The sequence below is a fragment of the Argopecten irradians genome, chromosome 13 (genome assembly GCF_041381155.1).
Source record: "Argopecten irradians isolate NY chromosome 13, Ai_NY, whole genome shotgun sequence".
Lineage (NCBI taxonomy): Eukaryota > Metazoa > Mollusca > Bivalvia > Pectinida > Pectinidae > Argopecten > Argopecten irradians.
The window spans coordinates 22,992,125-23,013,329 of record NC_091146.1 but is presented as its reverse complement, the minus strand read 5'-3'; the positions used below and the strand labels follow the sequence as shown (position 1 = coordinate 23,013,329).

The following is a 21,205-nucleotide window of genomic DNA, read 5'->3' as shown; positions in this document are numbered from 1 at the left end:
AACTAACTTGTACGTACAAGATAATAACTTGTACGTACAAGATAAATAAAAGTTTGTAGTGGCCCCTAATACGCCGCCGTAGAATACAAGCAAATATTTGTCCTATTTTAACTCTGTTAAATCTAGAGAAAGCCGTTAAAAACTTGTACAAAAAAACGCATACACAAGAAATTAGAATGTAAATTCAAACGTGAATATAAAGCACAGCAAGGCAATATGTTTAAATTACATGAGAAAATATAACCCGAAGGATTTTTACAGAGAAATTCCGGAAAAGAAATAAGGGCGTTAAATATAACCTGGACGAACATGCTTTTTACGAATACTTTCATGAATTATCTTCCACTGCACCTCAAGAGAATGAAATGGTAAATGGCTTTTCACACGATTATAATACATGTAACAATAATTCTTATTTAAGTTTTTAATGCCGATGCCGAATTAATGAGTAATTTATTAAAAGTAAAGATGTTTTTTTGCCTTGCATAGTTGTATTGTTTAATAATATTTTTAAGTCTGGTAACTATCCAACATCCTGGTCAATAGGTAACATTGTTCCTGTTTTCAAGAAGGGAAATAAGGATGACACTAATAATTATATAAGTTGTTTGGGGAAACTTTTCACCTAAATTTTGAATAATATATATTAGTTTATTTTGATTTTGAATATTCAAAAATAAGTGATGCACAGTTTGGTTTTTAAAAAAAAAAACATATGCCAACAGTTGATGCTATATTTGTCTTGCAGTCTTTAATAAGCAAAGCATTAAAAAACAGAAACAGATTGTATTGCTGTTTCATTGATTTTAAGGAAAGCATTTGATTTTGTAAATCGGCAGAATTTATGGGTTAAATTAATCAAAGAGGGCGTGGAAGGGAAAATGCTTACGTATAATTGGCTCACTATACAATGATGTCAAATGTTGTGTTAAGTATAACAATAAAATGTCTGATTTTTTTTAGTGCAAGAACGGTTTATTCCAAGGCGAAAATTGTCATCTTTAGTGTTCTTAATGTACGTTAATCATTGTGAGATGAGTTTTTTAACAGATGGCTGTCCGTCTATTGAATTGCAAACACTTAATATATTTCTATTGATGTACGCAGACGACATGGTACTTTTATCCGAAACTGCAGAGGGTTTACACAAAAAATACTAGATTAACTTTCTACTTACACCAAAAATGAAAGATGTAAACTTGGAATGACACGTTTAGTTCGTCCAATGTCTTTCGTAAGTAACAAACATATTTTCTTTTTCTTATTATTATTCTATTAATTGTATATACATATTAATTAAAATATAAACCCTTTCCTTTAAAACTAAAACACATTGATCTTCAATTCTCGAAAAAAAAACACATTACCCATATCTTACACTAGCATACTTCCTGACTATGCAGTTAATGATAACGGAAGTAACACTATTAGCTACTAGTAGATGTTTTTATTTATTTTTATCTATTAATTAAAGCAAACTGTATTTATAATTCCTAAAAATATACATCAGTGTCGTCCTCACATATGAGGAGATTCATTCAATACACAGTATACAACCACAGTTAAATTGCTTTTAAATTTCCTTGAATATTATATAATTTTAGGAAGAATAAATATTCATTGCATAAGCACGTCATATAAATACATTATCATTCAACAAAAACAATTTCGGGAAAAGTATGTTATATTGCTGATGAGCTTTGTCTCATCTCTATCTCATTGGTCCATCGTAGGGAGAGGTAATCAGATTTGCTTCGAGACAAAACAGTGACGTATGTAGCGGAACAACGTTTTGAAGGGGGAAGGGAGTTGGGCAGGCCATATGATGTTACCCCCTCCCTTACTTTTTGTCGCTTTTAACAAAGAAATTGACAGTTGTGTAGGTAAATATTTTAATGATTAGCTAGGCGACCATGTCTTTCTTTAACGAAAAAAAAGCTGCGATACAAGCAATGATTTGATTATATGAATTTTGTCTGTTGGTGTCAAAAACCTTTTCCTCCAAGTTTTAATCAACCACTTAAGCTTAACTAATTATTAACATAGTTTAACTTTGGAATTTCATGGAGGTTCACACTTAACTCAATTCGTAACAAAGTAAATTTGTTTCTACCCCACTGTAAATTCAAATGTGCTAAGAATGTGTCCTGGTTATACTTTTTACGACCTATCCAAACTACTTGATTTTTTTTCATATTCGTCCATTTCATTAACAGCCCCTAGCAGCCAAAGAATTCTTAGATCCATCTACAATAAGTGATGCGTCGTCTGCATACTGTGGCACTGATATTGTACACTTATTGATCAATACTCGTAATATTCTAGTGCATAATGCATTACATATATGTACGAGTCTTATATCATAAATTAGCCCTATAATTACAGCGATGTATCAATTTGAAAGAAAACGTCTTTGAGCCCTATCTACCAATTTATCCAGAACACTTCTAATCGTATAAGCTATAGGTACATGGTGCTGTTATGTTAAACATATCCAATTAATTTATAAAATGTTTCGCTTTATCAGCTTTTAGAATACAAGTAATAACTCCCTGTCTCTGAGTTATTCCGTATTTGCATATTACAGAGTTAGCTCCCTTGCGGGTAGGTATTGATTGTTACGTCATTATTTTGTGAGCGCAATCCACGTCGTTTTCTCCGAAACGTATGACATTACGCTCCGAAACACATGACGTCACAATCAATACCTATCCGTAAGTGCAGATAACTCTGTGATATGCATATTCGGAATAGACAGTTCGTCCGTTTTATACCCATATTTGCCTTTAAGTATTCGGCTGTGACTCAGTCAGACCCTGGACTTCCGTTATTCTTCAAATTTCCCAAAGTTTTACCTGCCTTTTTAAAGTTTATCTACCCTTCTAGACTATTTGAATCAAGTTGAGACAATTGTGGTACTATATTTTGGAGAAAAGGTTTTATATTTATGTCTTTCGATAAATCATAAGTTAAAAGTTAAATCATATAATGTCCTATAAAAACTACTTCATTCTTTTAAAATTACATCCTGTTATTTTAAAACACCATTATATGTATAAAGCTTAGGTATAATTTTGGACGTGAAATTTTTGTTCTCTAGACTAAAAAATAGTTTGTAGGCTGTATCCCTTCTTCTACCCGTCAAATTATACTACCTTTATTTTTTTGTAATCTTATAGACTCTAATTCCTTTTTCTTCAGATCTTACTATTATATAATAACATTTTCTACAACTTCCACCTTTTCCATAACTTCCGTAAGATTATCCGTGCTATTATTCAACTGTTTTTATAAGAAGAGTAAGAAAATGTTGTCCCTTGAATTTCCATTAGCAATGTCTTCAAAATAACTGATCGTTTAAAGTTAATTGAAATCATAGTCTGAAATATTATTTAAATTTGCAATGTCATAAACAGGAATGCAATATTGCTTTTAACAGTATCAATACAATTATTTATAGTATTTACAAATATAAAAAATCATCATCATACAATAATGAATTATTCAATTTCCACCCTTTTTAAACTCGTTTATCTTAATAATTATTTTGGGCAGAAAGTGGTCTGATCTGTAACCTGGGTCTACACAAGAACAATTTTTCAAGCCAATACTTTTCCTGCAACAAGAAAAAATCAAGACGGGCTTGCCTTAGGGTTATTCTTCTTCCATATAAATCTTCTAGTTTCCTCGTGGTGCTCTCAAAAATATCTATCAAATTAATATTATCGATTAACGCAAAAAAAATATTTCTAGCCTAAGAATGATTAAGGTTCTTATAGTACTCATCATAATCAAGATCAAGTTTGAAATCAAGTTAAACTCACCACACAACGGAACTTAAATTATTAAAGTAATATATGGCTTCAGATACCCTGTTATAAAAAGCTGGTTCATTCTGGTTTGTACCATATACACTGTATACTAATTAATGTCATTCGCAAGCCTAATATCCCAACATTTAAAGCTAAAAAAAATACGCGTTGAATCCTTTTTTCCCCCGAAATACATTAAATAAAAATTGTTATTGAAAATTCCTCTTGCATTCGGCCTGTAGGAATTGAAATAGGACTCGTGTCCCTACTCATTTCTAATTAACAAATTTTCCATAGTAAAGTGCATCTTGCAAACAATAAATACTGTAATGTTTATCTCTAAGATACATAAAACACCTCTACGTTAAAGTTATCTGAAAGCCCTTGGCAATTGGCCGAATCATCGTCAAACCCGTTTCTACGATAAGATATATAATAAATCATGTGTTGTGTAGCCTACCTCCCAATGAGAGAAATATAGAAAGGAAATAAGAAGATGAAAATCATCCAGTAAGGACTGGGTTCTCGCCTATTTCCCACCTACGTACTCAGGTATTACATGCTAGAAAGAGGTATCAGTATTATGAAAAGAGCACAGCCGAAGGTAATGTAAAAAAAATGAAAAATGAAAACATAAGAAAAAACAATATCATTCAATCTTGCGGCGACCATTTTCCCCTATGGACACCGGTGCATGTGATGCTTTTAAGTAAGCTCATTATATAATGGAGCGGTTCAAGCGCTCTGTGATCCGATAAATGTAATGTTTATCCGGCAAAAGATCAATGTTATCACTCTTATTATGCAAGATGTTGACCAGCTCCCAGTATAATCAGCTGACCAAAAGCGCAATCTCTGTTACGAAAATATAATTTCTTCCTTCTCAAACTGGTGCTTGGGACAAGGATAGAAGGTTATTAAACATATTAATAATAATAGATAAACAAAACACCGGCTGTATTATTTAAAAAAAATACTTTTGAACATTGCAAAATTAATGCCTACTGGAGCATCTGGCTGCGCTCTTTAAGGCTTTGCCTTCAGTCAAATTATACAACAGTCACACCACATCTTCACCCCAATTCTCAGACGCAATTCTCCATTAACCGGAAATGATGAAAATATTAACCGGAAATGTATTATCGGATAAACTCAGCCATACACCGGAAGGCACGGGCATGAGATCCGAGGTGTTCCAAATATTGACTAGTAAGTAAACGTATAAAGCAATCATAGAGGTTCCGTATAAATAAGTCGGGAAAGTGAGAATAATCGAACGAAGTATGTGTAGACAACTTAAGGAAAATAGATGAAATACCTTTTTATTTAAAACCAACTGTATGGTAGTGAAATATTAGTTTAATGGGCATAAAAAAAGATAGACAGTCAAATACAGAGGATTAGCTGGAGTAACCTTCATTACATTATTCAGAACATCTTTACATCTAAAAACACTTACCGTTTCTTGCTCACTGCAGCCAAATACATATAAATAATCCAAACAAATACATGCACACATTCGGTGATGAATATACATATGTATAGTCCACTTTTAACCTGGTTAATTTTCCCTGGTTAAAGGTGAAACGTATATTGTTTTCATTGATATATACTTGTGTTTTTTGATATTGCCAGATTAAGCTATAAATCTGTGGTTGTGCTTGAAGCAATGCAAACTAGACAGACTGTCTTCAATTCCGAAAAAATATTTTCGGTAATAAAGAGCAGATCAACTCAACTTGTGCGTACACGATATTAACTTGTACGTACACGATATTAACTTGTACGTACACGATATAAACCTGTACGTACACGATATTAACTTGTACGTACACGATATTAACTTGTACGTACACGATATTAATTTGTACGTACACGATATTAACTTGTACGTACACAATATTAACTTGTACGTACACGATATTAACTCGTACGTACACGATATTAACTTGTACGTACACAATATAAACCTGTACGTACACGATATTAACTTGTACGTACACGATATTAACTTGTACGTACACGATATTAATTTGTACGTACACGATATTTACTTGTACGTACACGATATTAAGTTGAACGTACACGATATTAACTTGTACGTACACGATATTAACTTGTACGTACACGATATTAACTTGAACGTACACGATATTAACTTGTACGCACACGATATTAACTTGTACGTCCACGATATTAACTTGAACGTACACGATATTAACTTGTACGTACACGATATTAACTTGTACGTACACGATATTAACTTGAACGTACACGATATTAACTTGTACGCACACGATATTAACTTGTACGTACACGATATTAACTTGAACGTACACGATATTAACTTGTACGTACACGATATTAACTTGAACGTACACGATATTAACTTGTACGCACACGATATTAACTTGTACGTACACGATATTAACTTGAACGTACACGATATTAACTTGTACGTACACGATATTAACTTGTACGTACACGATATTAACTTGTACGTACACGATACTAAGTTGTACGTAAAAATTTAAAATCTTGCATTGTGCAAATTGTCAATATCAATTGATATATGCCTTATTTAAGGTAAATCGGATGTTTTAGTGATCAATTATTAAGATTAAGACCTAAATTTTGACCATTACTTATTTTAAGGAAAGTTTTTTTTCCAATATAGCCATATTATCCCATTATGGTTCCGCCCCTATGCTTTCGGAGTTAGCTCAACTATTGGTAAAATTAAAAAGCCTTTCCATATACTATATCATATATAGTCATAAATAAGAGACCTATTGTTAAATTTCAGGGAATATATTATGTACAATTATTCCTTTTTTTGCGAAAAAATAACATAACTTATTATTTGTTAATTTTGAGCATATTACATATTCTTTGTGAAAGTTGTTTTTTGAAAGTAAGTAATATTGTAATTTCATTTTAACAAATGCCATTTTTAACAGGCAAATGTCATAAGGCGCTAAGATGAACAAGAATCATTTCGCAGGCTGGAAGAGGCAAATATCATAAAACGTCATGAAACACAAAAAAACATTTCGCAGGCGAGAAGAGGCAAATGCCATAAGACGCCAGGATGAACAAGAAACATTTCGCAGTCGGGAAGAGGCAAATAGCATAAGACGCCAGGATGAACAAGAAGCAAATAGCATAAGACGCCAGGATGAACAAGAAGCATTTCGCAGGCGGGAAGAGGCAAATGCCATAAGACGCCAGAATGAACAAGGGGCGTTTCGCAGGCGGGAAGAGGTAGAAGTTACAGAACATCAGGAAATACAGGAGGAAGCTATACGGCATCGGGATAGAAAAGCATTGAAACGAAAGACAGCTGTTGAAAAGCAGCATCAATTCAAAGGTTTTAGTCACCAACAACCAACAGTAAGTCATTTATTTTTATGTTTTATTCTATTGATCAATACTTAAGATTTGACCTAGATTTTGACCATTGCTTATTTCTAGGGATATTTCTTTTTCAATATAGACATATTATCCGATTATGGCTTCGTCCCTATGCTATCGGCGTTAGCCCAACCATTGTTAAAAATTCCTTTCCAAATACTACATGTATATCATATAAAGTCATAGAGACTTACTGTTAAATTTCAGGAAATACATTTAATACAATTACTCCTTATTTGAGAAAAAATATGACTTATGATTTGTCAATTTTGAGCAACTTTATATATTCTGTGTGAGAGTTGTTTTTTTTAAGTTATATTTATAACTTCATTTTTACAAATGACCCTTTTTAACAGGCAAATTTCATAAGACGCCAAGATGAACAAGAAGCATTTCGCAGGCTGGAAGAGGCAAATATCATACGACGTCATGAAAAACATAAAGCATTTCGCTGTCGGGAACAGGAGGAAGCTACAGAACATCATGAAATACAGGAGGAAGATATACGACATCGGGAAAGACAAACATTAGAACGAAAGACAGCTGTTGAAAAGCAGCATCCACTAAAAGATTTTAGGCACCAGCAACCAACAGTAAGTCTTTTGTTATTTGTAATAGTCATTTTTAACGCAATCAGAGAAAGTGTAAAATATCGTTGTCAGTATCGAAGACAAATCAACATTTATTTATTCCACTGATTTGTATTAATGATGTATTATGGATTTAATGTGGTGTCAATAGTGAATTGTATATCAAAACCACCCCACAAGAGCGTGTGTAACATCCAAAGTCACCCACAATCACTAGTGCACATAGAAATGACCTCAGAAATTAATCACAACCATATAGTAATGCAGTCCGCAATATCGAATACGATTTTAATCTAGATATCCCGTCTTGACCTATCTATGACGTCGGGACCGATATCATTGAATTAACAAACGCCCTAGTGGCCTAACAAAATGTTGCCTATTTCACATCCAACAGATGTAGTTTTTCATTTATTCACAACCTCACATGCTTAGTCCGTTTCGATATGCAATAATTATAAGTGATTGCAAATTTGCGTTTCTGCGTGAACTATTTATATACCCATGTTCTTTCATTCTTTATATTCGTCCTTGAATATGCGTTGATGAATACTGGCGTAATAAGCCCTTCCATAAAATACGTATACAGAGAATACATGGTTAGTATCTTACGATACAAGGTTTATTTTTGTGAGAGACTTAGGAAAGCGGAGTTGACGAGGCTTTGCCGAGTCATCTCGGCTTTCCGTGTCAAGCACCAAAATAAACCTTGTATTGTTAGATACTAACCGTGTATTCTGTTTATCCTGCAACCATTATGACATTCAAAATGAAAGCAAATTGTCAGTTACTGTGTGTAAGATCACTGAAACAATATGGAAATACAAAAAAAACATCAAAGAATTACTCTACAGTACATACCTTCGCCATTAGCCAAGGAAAACACGACGTCGCCATACGAGATTTTCGATATTGTAATAATGACGTCATTCCTTTGAATTTGACGTCACTTTTTAACGGGTCATAATGACGTTTCATTTACCAGAGGGTAAAGTTCTGGGTCAAGTTAGAAAAAGTTACGACAGACGTGGAACAAACTCACGTGACTGTATTGACGGATAAAGCATATCGTATTGACGGATAAAGCACAAGTTTATCCGACAGTTGTTAATCGATTAGTATGTGGGACAGTTGCAGGATAAATAAATATACTGGTATGTTAACAGCTGATTACAGGCAACCGTCTGTTTCGTTGTACATGTATTTATTTTCCCCTTACATGTATCAAAATCATAACTGAAATAAAAGATAATAGGTGATTGGCATTTCACAAGGAATATCTGAAAAGTATCAATACCCATAGTATATAAAAGTCAGAGTCCGGTTATGACTCTACGTCACGTAAGGGATCCTAATGTGCTCGTTTTACATTTGTCGATTGGTGTTAATTTACAATCATGAAGTTTCATGTCTTTGATATAAAAATGCGTTTAACTTTAATTTCAAATCATATAATTTCACATATTCAACCTTTTATGGATGTCACCGAATATTCGATAATTGTTTGGTAAGCTGATATTCGAATAACAAAAAAAATATACATACATGAATAAATCACTTAAGTGTCAAAAGTCAACCGTACCTACCAAAAACCCGATGAAAACTGAATACTCCCAGCAGTCCCGTGCTCACGTGACGGGCAAAGTCTCGTTTTACATAACTTCCGGAAGATGATTAAAAAATACAACGAACGATGCGCTTCGTTACATATATCTATCATACTCAATGTGAGTTTACTTCTGTGTAATGTGGCACTTGCTTTCTACAGAAATGCTAAGATTCACAGATTTCCATGGTTATGAAACACTTGATTAGCTTGGTACTTAGTGCTAGGAATATTGTTGATATTTTGTTTTGAATCAACATAAGTATATCATACACTGTACATTGATATGGTATTGACGTGACTTTAAATTTCAGCCTCCACGAAATCTTCCACCACTGAAGTCTCCTTATGGCAGGGTAAGTGTGATTAACGTCCCTCCCGTCCAAAAATGGCGTTTCAAATGTGGATAATTTATAGCACTCCTCTTTTTCTGCGACATAATCGAGTCTTGTATAAAGCACAAATTAAAAAGCAATTGGTTGGTTGATTCAATTAAGATTCTGTCTTTTTTATATATATTATTTTGATTTGGTTTATTATTTGTAACGCCCTATCAACAGCCAGGGTAATTTAAGGACAGCATGTATCCAGGGTGTTGAGCATGTATCGTGTATGCGTATTTTGACTGAAGTATGCTTGCGTTTTGTCGTTTTATAATAGAGGAACTATGACTATTGTCATTTTCATAGTGCTATGTCTCTGAAACATGCTGCTTAAGATAACCCACCCGATCACATTATACTAACAACGGGCAAACCAATCACCCCCTATAATTTGGCGGCGATAAACAGTAGCGGAAACTGACAATGTTATGTACGATATGTTGTGTCTGGGCCATAGGATAGAACCTATTGCCTTCTTCACATGCCCGAAAGCAAGCCAGTGTAAAGTGAAGATGCGCGTTTTCAATAGAGTTTGCCTGATAGTTTAAGCCAATTATATAGGTCGCGATGGGCAATTTAAATGTCAGTGGTATGGACATATGCAATTTTAAATATCTTTTCAGATGTGAAACCTTCTGCATTTCAATTATTACTTTCTTTAACGAGAGAACGAGAGGGTTTTAATAGGACAATATAAATACATATGACCGATACGGGATTTGCTACATTTCCGGGAACGTTAGAACGTAATTGACGAAACTGTTTTACTTTTAGGTTTCGATACCGAATGATTCTGACAGTGATATATTTCCACCAAAGGTGCTGCCCATAAACCATATCGGAGTCTGGAGATTTGGAGGAAATGATTTCATTACCACTGTTTCGCAGGTATGCCAATTCTATAAATCACTGAAGTATAGGTATAAAAGATTCAATCAGTACAAAGGATCATTATATGTAGCGGTGTTTTGTTTGTGCTTGTTTTTATTGCGGCTTTGCATTGCAGTAACTACAATATAGTACCTGCTTCTCACATGATTCAAAACGTATGGACTCAACTTTGTTCTTAGTGACCAATTATGAAGTATTTCATGCATTAATATTATGTGAAAACATTGACATACCTCAAACGCAATGGTGTATGTTAGTAAGCAAATGGAAAGTCCGGAAACTCAAAGAAAAAATACAAAATATACTATAATTTTATTTTAAAGTTTATGGAAGTTCTGTTTTTATTGGAAACCAATGACATTCCAAAGTCAAAGATGACATTGGACAATCAGAACTTGGCAGCAATGCCGTAAAGAAAACCTTTATTGAAGAACAAGCTAAAGACAATAAGGAAAGTTAATTTGGTCCCTCTGACGGCCATGACCTATAAGCATTTAATTTATTCATTTTGTTTTTGTTTGCTTGTTTTTTTTACATATACCTGGGGGTTAGGACATCAAGATATGACATTATGATTAATTAAAACCTATTTTAAATAACAATATTGTTATATTTTCCAATTTGTTTCATTTTCAACATATCAATTCATAATAATTCTTGAAAAGTAATTTTGAAATATAATATTGTTCTAGCAAAACCGACCCACATCAGACAATTTAACCCGTATAGCTCACAAGGGAATCTTATCTGACCTTAATCATGTGTCATATCATGATATAGGGTTTTCCAACTTTTTGTGACTATGAGGTACAAGATCCCCATCCTACATACCCACTATGAAAGAGTTTTATTTAAGCATTGAAGTCACTATTTTTTTAATTTCATCGTGGTATGAAATAAATTTTGATTCACACGGTTTGCAAACAAAATTTATTTCATACCCCGATGAAATTAAAAAATAGTGACTTCAATGCTTATAATTAATTTTCCAGGCTACTTTATGAAATGTAATACGTTTACACGTACAATTCCATTGATTTTTTCCAAGGGACTAGTTTTTCCAAACTGATACGCAACGTCAATGTTTCTATTGTGACGTCACGATAACGTCGGGTTTCCGCGCCATTCTCGGTTTTTTTTTCATCGTGGAATGAAACAAATGAATAGGCCAATCAGAAAGCCAGAAACAAAGAGAAAATTAACTATGGTCTTTTACCAAACAACTATGTGCATTTATGTTTGCAAATGTAGTCCATGTGAACAGCGGCCTTTAAGTAATCAACAAGATATTCAAGACTATACGTTACGTGATGCTCAATCTCAATTTACCTGATGATAACATGACTTGAATAGCCTACACTATTTTTGCATTGTTTCAAACAGATGTGGAGTGTTTCTCAATGCATCATGTATGTCAAAGTATTCCTTCGTTATCGGGGTGATATCGATCTTTGGATAACCAATCAGTGTACCTTTCTAGAGAAGGAGAAGTCACTCTCTGACTACGCTGGACTGACCAAACTCTTTGTTGTACAACGGCCCAAGAAAAGGGACCCGGGCGCTCGCTACAAGTCACAAGAACCCGACGTTACAGACCCATATTGGGAAGGTGACTGTGTTTCGATGTCTTGTGGCCATTCCATAGGTTTGTTGTTAAATGAAAATCGCCACAAAACACTTCCATATTTATAGTTCTAATTGATAGTTTTTTTCTGTAATAGACAGAGGTTGGGATCGATATGATTATGCTTATATTCTACCAGGGCGGTATAAACCGAATCGAGATACTTTAGATTCTATATTTATACGACGGCCTTATGGCACCGCCCTGTATAGCTCCAAGAACGGACAATGTGAGTTCACATTATACCGGGTTTGGATATTAATACTGATCCATTTGCATTAATATAATCTGCGTGCTGTTGCTAACATTGGAAACATAACGTTGATATGCAAATCATTCCCCATTTCGGGGGATTAAACGAGGAATCATAACTATACGGCAAAATGTACGATGGCCCGTTTGAGCCTGGCAAATTACAACTACTTGATTGACTAAGTAGCATATTTATAAATGACAAAGTGTACATGACCATTTACCCCTAAGTTGTTGTATATTCATAAATTGACAAAGTGTACAAGACGTTATAAAGTCATAGAGAAATAGCCGCCCGGTGTCTGCTTGGAAATGGCGAAATTGATCACAACGCGCCAACGAGTGTTATACAATTAATCTACAATCCCGGGAAAACTATAGGACCATAAATCCCTCAAGAAGGCAGTTAATGCGTACATAAACACCCATGGTCATTTGAGGACATGACCGATTAAGTAGGTGAAGTATCGGGTGTCTTGCAGAACTTGGTAACAGCCCAAGGCATTTGACCCCGAGATAGAGGGTTTGTCGTAATATGGTAAAGCGTCTTAAAAAATATATTACGTTACAAAATTCTGCATTCTGATTTACAACACACTTGTGTACTATCTGCAATAGTGCCCGGGGAAGCAGACACTATTGAAGAGGCGCGAAATACAACGTGAATCTATTGATATATTGATCGATATACTTTCATTCTTCATGGAACAAAATCTCGTTTAACGAAACACATATTTCTGCAACAATCTATTTATTGTACTTATAACGTAAACACTATGGTAAGTGAATGAAGAGAGCGTTGCTAGGTGCCTCTTGAAGTGTTTCTGTTACGACGAAATGAATCCATTTTACCAGATAGATAACTACGCAACCGCCGTTCCAAAATACTACATAAGGTGTAATGTTCAACGTTATTACATTTGTTATTACATTTGTTTGATTCATTAACGTCCTATTAACAGCTATGGCCATGCAAGGATAGCCTCCCGTGTATGTGGTGTGTTTGCGTGTATGTTGTGCAAGATGCGTCTTTTGGGAGATTGCGGTATATTCATGTTGTGTCTTCTTGTATAGTGGAACTGTTGCCCTTTTTATAGTGCTATATAACTGAAAGCATGCCACCGAAGTCACCAAGCAACACACCCCACCCGGTCACATTATACTGACAACGGGCGAACCAGTCGTCCCACTCCCTGTATGCTGAGCGCTTAGCAGGAGTAGAAACTACCACTTTTATAGACTTTGGTGTGTCTCGGCCAGGGGACAGAACCCAGAGCTTTCCTCACAGGGGCGAACGCTCAACTCAAGGCCAAAAGTGAGGCAGTGTCAAGGGAGGCATTAGGAAATTACATAGCGCGTATCACAATTGAATCACAATTGAATGAACTCATCAATACTATATGTTATATTGCAGCACCAGAAAACCTTTTCAACTACTACTGGCACCAGATAAAAAATGGAAACATTGATGTTCGATGCCCGTCCATCTCAGATGGAAACAATGAAGACTGTAAAGAGATATGGGAGTTCAAAGATGTGTATCGGCTGGCTTGTCTATCACAAGATGAAATGCTCCTGTTTCTTTCTGTGCTGTTTACAAACTGGCTAGAGAGAAACAAAAACGTTTACTTATGTCCTCAGTGTGGTGATGCTTCTGTTGCGTCCTGTCGAACATATTTCATGTGCCACGTATGTAAGGACAGGGGTGACGATCACATATTTTGTAGGATATGTTTGATGGCTATCGAGTCACCATCGATGACATGTAAAAATACTGAATGTTCAAAAAGTCGTAAGTGGGTAAGGTCCCTATTACGTGCATGTGAAAGACTAGAAATCGTAGGCGTCCATGATTGCCCGAAAGTCCGGGCATGCCCAAAGTGTCAATGTATCATAGAATTTGACGACAGCGATCGCTGTAAGCACATGACATGCCCTAATAAAACCTGTCGGACCAGGTTTTGTTTTATCTGCCTAAGTACCCCAAACAACACAGGATATTGGCCGTGCGGTAGTGCTTTCGACCCGTGTACACCTGCTCCTTCACATAAAGTAAACAGAAATTTACCGGTCTGATATCAATGCAGATAGTCCGGAGGCTTAAGCCCCAATTTTGTCCATTTGGAAACCAAGATGGCCGACAATAGTATTACCAATTATGGACATTCATATTTGTATTCAAACACCCTGAAACTACAGCTATAGAATAAAAAATAGAATGCTACAATTTGTATATCTATAGAATATAAACATTTCTATGTCGGTGATTTTGAAAAACAAGATAACCGACAGCTTTCACTAATTACAATTCTATATTGCAATACGGAGTAAAAGTGCCACAAACCGCCATTTTGTTTATGAGATTAACGTTTGCTTTATCTATATTATTCCTCCGATGAAAACAAAAACCTTTATAAATCGAAAAGAGTATTTATTTGGTATCCAGGATGCTTTCTTTAAAGTATCCATAATGAAACAGGTTTGTTATCAACTTACACAATGAAATGTGTTTTGCTATTTATTTGCACTATGATGGAGTTTTTTATGATGTGTTCTTACCTTATGGAACAACAGCTGTCATTAACTTACATAAGGTAACAGTGTCTTCATGTTTTCGTACATTATGAAATACATTCTTATATTTATTTACATTATGAAATACATTATTTGACTCGTATTTATTTTACATTATGAAATACATTCTTTGATTTTTTTTTATTTACATTATGAAATACATTATTTTATTTATTTATATTATGAAATATATTCTGATATGTACTTTCATCATGAAATATGTTCTGATATTTATCTAAATTATGAAATATTATCTTACGTTTACTTTTATTATAAAATGTTCCGATGTTAAATTACATAACGAAACGTCTTTTAATGTTTACATCAATATTGAAATATGAAGCAAATAAATAAAGCTGTTCCTGTATTATACAGTTTATTTTATTTTAGACCGAATAAATGTCATTATATCATATATTTGAAGCTTCCTTTTTGTGCTATGATTTCTATTATTCTTTAAAACCTGGAAACATATATGTGCTAAATTACACAAAAAATATAAAAGGTTACCGTTGACTACACACTTGGTCGTCATTTAACTGATTTTCCATTATGTTTTTCATATACGTTCCGAATCGAAATGAGAGATAAAAAAGTAAACGGCATATACATATAGTCTTTTAGACAGGAGCCCTTAAATTTCATTATGATTGTGGATAAAAAACTATTTGATGTCATAAATGAACAATAATCTGTCATATGTAAAAGGACTTGTTTTAGATGCATAATTATATACCTTTTCATTGATGGTGCTGCAGCATGAATAGTAACAATTTGTTTGTGTTACCGATATCGACCGTATCTGCATTGTTACAAAAAACGACCTTTCTTTAGCACACGAGTCATGCGTGTAAAACGCATTGTTGTGTGATTGTCAGGGTGTTGGATTATGATATAGTATAGATTCGTAGCATTTAAAGGCAATAATGTTCCGTTTAATCTTCGTATTATAACCTTTAAAAGGCTGACACTGGTATATACAGATTTAAGATAAAACTAATTATATCTATAAATAGTTCGGGGGTTTTCCAGATCTGGGGTTTTCCCAAACGTGTCCTAACCGATAAACCTCACTGGCATCATACTGTTTTTATTATTCGAGTTTTCTACCAAGGTGTAGAACAAAATGTGAATAAAGGGAAAATTTTCAAATTAGGAAAGAATATTATATCATTGTAATGTATATATACCTTTGATATATAATGGAAATCATATCTATGTTTTAATATTATTTTGTAAATGTGTATTTTTAATTCTTTTGTAGTCATTTTCAAAATATATAAAAGACCGTTACGAAAAAAAAAATAACAATAACAACAAAAAATATACTGTCTGACTCTCAGATGTGAAATTATGTAACTTTAATTTTGAATGTTTGGGTTATTATAATTACTATAATTCTTTATGATAGAGACAATCTTGATGGACGATGAATATTAGAAATGCTATTGATGGAAACAACGCTAATACAAAAGAAGAGTCAATCAAATGTATAATAATGAATTTGTTATATACATGCATATATTTGATACGTATTAGTATAAGTGTTATTTAGTCTTCGTTTAATTTTAAATAAGTTTATTTGTTAAGCAAGCCACGAAACCGGAACATGTATTACCAATCATCTTAAGGAAAGTAATTGTAATCAAACTACTCCCACAGTCATTAGTTTGTTCTAAGCGCAAGTGATTTTTACATAGCATGTTGATTTTCACGTTAAACATCCTACAAATTATATTATATAATCCTTGATCCTGGTAGATGCCAATCGGGTAATGTAAAAAATGAAAGTGAAAGAATCATGTGCAGAAGTAACAGAATGACATCATTCCTTGCTGGAAATAGAAAGTATATTCTTAATCGGACACTCGATCTAGTTATGCAGTAATAAAACTAACTAGCTAACTAACTACATGCACAACTAACGAATAGTCTTGTATAATCTACTTGTCTGCATCAACGATTTCTTTCAAATAATAGTATAATCTTACATGGGCCTGTCAGGTGGACAGGGATATCTCAACCCGAGTGAAAGGTTTTGGCTGGTCAACCCGAGGCTTGCCGAGGGTTGATGGTTAAAATCTTTCATGAGGGTTGAGATGTCCCTGTCCACCTGCCAGGACCATGTTTGATTATTTTTCTCCCATACTTTAACGAGAAAATAGTGAGGTAACCATGACGTTGAGTTTTAAATTGCACTGGTGTCAGGATTATTTTCGACTTATGGATTATTTTCACAAATTTCCATGCAGGAATGGCAATCACAGCAATCGGAAAGAAATTGGTTCCTATGTAGAGGACAGTCATTTGCTAAAACACTTCAAGTCTGATTTCAAATTGCAAGCAGAATAAGAAAACAAACGAATGTCATTGCGATGAATTCGTTATATAGTCAGTTAATGACTCCTTATGAAGCCATAGAAGATCCGTAATGAAGAAGGAAGGAGACACGGGTCCCCCATAAGTAATTTACGATTAAATATTGCATTGAATGTAATCTATTTAAATAAATAACTATGGAAAACACTTTAGTTTTGAAACATTATATTACATAAATATAAGAAATACATATATAGTAACATAAACAGTATAGTTCATATATCCAAGCTTACCGATTAAAAGGTAGATATTACTTTCACCACTGACAACATATCTATACAACAGGTGATGTTGATATTATTATCCCATATCGCAGTAGTGAAAAAAACAGCTCGCCCACGCTAGATAATGGCATGTTCACATCAATTCTTGCAGCAGCCATTGTCACCGTCGCCATTGCACACTGTTATGTTGGCGCAATGCAAATGTTTCTAAACAATTGAATTCATCTCTTTGATGAATTTCGGAAGAAAACCAAAGCCTTGGATTTACCATCAAAAATATTTCACTCGGATTGAGATTTCATTATCCACATTATAGGTAAATGTAAGATTATATTAACCGCATTCACTAATATTGACCCCAGAAAGATGTTTCAACATGGTGGAAACAACGTTAAGCTGTGCATGGCTATACTGTGTATGATAATCACACATGTGGCATAGTTCTAAGTTTTAATGGATTTATATGTTGACCGTATAATTTACAGTAACTGATTCAACGGCGTTTGAGTTGAAAATATTATATAGATTAATTAATCTAATTGACAAAACGGATATAGATCCTGCTATTCAATAATAGAATCTTACATGGGTCTGTGAAGTGGACAGGGAATATCTCAACCAGAGTGAAAGATTTTGGCCGGTCAACCCGAGGCTTTGCCGAGGGTTGACGGCCAATATCTTTCACGAGGGTTGAGACATCCCTGTCCACTTCACAGACCCATGTAAGAATCTTTTTTCTCCCATAGTTAGTAGAAAAAATGACGAAATTCCACTTGTTTTCCAGCTTTTTTCATAGCGCCATTATCGCAGGAACGTCGTTATGCGTCAAAATTGATGACGTCATCTACAATGCGCGCCGCAGTTTACGCCCCATGTTATTGATGACGTCCACGTTATTGTTTAGCGCGTGTGAGCTGTCGTACACCCCCCTGTGTAAGATAGAGTTATCTTTTCCCCAGCAACCGCGGCATATCTCTGTGAAGTATGGGGAGAATAGACTATCTGATATCTCGTATGTCAATAATAATTATAACAGATGTAATAATTTATATAAGAATGAATACCCTATACCAGGAAAGGAATTTCAATGTTTCATGTGCATGGACAATTAGATAAAAAAAACAATAGGAAAAAAATACACACACATACACACTTAAATCAACTCACTTCAAAACATCTGCAGTGTCAACACGGAAATGTCATGTTTGTGATTGTCTTGATTGATAACGATTGTTATCAATTTGATTATCTGAATTTCATTGAAGATTGCTTACGGAGGCTTTGTAATAGACATTTCTAACGTCGATCAGACACGGACTCCGAGACCAACTTCGACTTTTTTCAGGGATCATCTCAAAATGTCAAAATCATTGCTCGGACGCCGCCGAGGACATTCCGGTTTGTATAATTTGTAGAAATAATATAATGTTTATTGGATAAACGGATACTGTAAAAGGCGCAAGATGTAATGGTGTAGGGTTCGATCCTCACTGATGCTATATTATTTTTATTTTTCTTAAATATTTTTATTTTTATTTCTTTTTATAATACACATCAACCACAGTCACCATATTGTATTAATGGCAAATAAAATATTATTACAAGAGTATTTATTATCGCCTTGATTAAGCATTTTGATATCTGTAAAAAAGTTTTAATTTTGCTTCAGTTACAGGAATTACCCCCCCCCCCCCCCATATGTCTTTTTGTTCTTTATTTTAGAAACGTTTCCGTTGCGCGGCGCGTTTCCTTAAACGTTCAAGCACGTAATGTTCAAACCTTTTATAATGAAAATTCAATACACACAAACTAGACTAAAAATGTCCATCAAGGGATTATACTATTTCAAAAAATGCTTCTTAAAAGATTAATTTGTTTAAATGTCTTAGCAAGACAATCAACTCATCATTATTTTGAGTTACAAAACAATGTGTCGATGATGTGAATCCGGTATGTTAAGATCGAGCTGGGTTGCAAAATGGTATGACGACACTCACAATTATCATTTCTAAATACAGGTAACTTTAAATCATCTCAGCCATTCTATATCGTAAATAATTTCCCGGGGCAGACATCCGGATCCCCCATACACAAAAATCTAGCGCCTTCGGCGCTCGCAAATTCAATAAAATGCATCGTAAAACTCACCTTAGTCATACTAAATCATAATGTTTTTTTCCAGGGGATACCCCGGACCCCACACAAACTCACACGCTAATTTGCGCATTCATTAATTTCCTGTTAGCGTCGCCACTGTCTATAGATGTGTACAAGGTATATGTAATAATATATGAAAAAAGTATATCAATTATCTTCTTTGGGTGCGGGGTGCGCGAAAAAGGGGGGGGGGATTTACGAAATATTTAGGACCTTTGCCCCCCCCCCTTCCAATTACGTTTCATCTTCCTATGCCACTTGACTCAATGCCATTGAAAACAGGTAACATAAATATTTTGATTGAGGATGAGTTTTCAAAGTTTCTTTTTAAATAAGCGCTATTTGATTTGATTTTTTTGATTTCCCTGTTTCTTTCGGTTTTACTCATTTCATAATACACGTATCTCTAAATTGCTTAATATTTGAAAACAGACCAATTGTTTATGCCACGTTTTGGGGTTGTACAGTCTTAAAACCATGTCTGCATGATATACAAATATGATTACATCGATTGCGAAAAGAAATTATACAACTTATACAAACCACTTTCGATGGCCCGGATGAAAGAGCGCGAGGGGTCTTAGAGTGGAAGGAAACCGGAGTGCCCGCAGAAAACCCAAGTGATCGGGAAGGCGACCCCTGAGCTTCTCGCACGATATACGCACGATGTCTGGAACGAATTGAAGTGCGAACTGAACATTAAGGAATAGACATTTTTTCACGTAGCGCTAAGTTGCCATAAGAGCCCAAGTTCCGGTGAACCCTCGGATTGACCAATCATAAAGGTAAAATGAAATATCGTCTAGAGTTAACATAATCTTTTTGTAGCATAGATGTGATGTGACGAAATGGCTTGTTCATATGATAGTATATCCAGCTAACGAATACGCATCTCAACCGAGATAAGTGTGCACGATTATGTACTTCGGCGGATCTTTCAGTTGTATCGCAGTTTCTATGAAGCTGAAAACCTACAAGTTTTAAATTTAGATACAATAAATTCGCCGCAATTAGCGAATATGTATATATAGTGTAAGAGAAAGGTACACAGATATGTAAATAATTCATTGTTATGCATTGTGATATGACCCGTCGAAGTCGTACTCCAAGTCTGTGTCTCTGTCGATGTTAGAAATGTCTGATAGGGTCTTACCAAAACAAAACCCTTTGGGCATCCGTATTTGTTGAGTAAATTTTAAATTACAATCCTAATATATATAATTTGTATGTTATATAGTTATAGATACGTACAGTTCAGTAAGGTTTAGAGGTAAAATGACTGAAGTATAAAACCAATCA

General features: G+C 34.4%; 1 protein-coding gene across 2 annotated transcripts; it reads left to right on the top strand.

Annotated features, from left to right (window-relative positions):
• The first annotated feature begins 733 nt into the window (after positions 1-733).
• LOC138306073 (uncharacterized) lies at positions 734-15,441 on the top strand. Of its 2 annotated transcripts, none has more exons than XM_069246425.1 (7): positions 734-1,234; positions 6,773-7,205; positions 7,583-7,819; positions 9,737-9,778; positions 10,580-10,693; positions 12,080-12,305; positions 13,987-15,441. In XM_069246425.1, the coding sequence occupies exons 2-7, from the start codon at positions 6,846-6,848 to the stop codon at positions 14,646-14,648; spliced, it is 1,641 nt and encodes a 546-aa protein (XP_069102526.1). In that variant the 5' UTR covers positions 734-1,234; positions 6,773-6,845; the 3' UTR covers positions 14,649-15,441. The 2 variants fall into 2 exon arrangements, with proteins under 2 accessions (XP_069102526.1, XP_069102525.1); XM_069246424.1 differs by having other exon boundaries at positions 12,080-12,341.
• Positions 15,442-21,205: the final 5,764 nt, after the last annotated feature.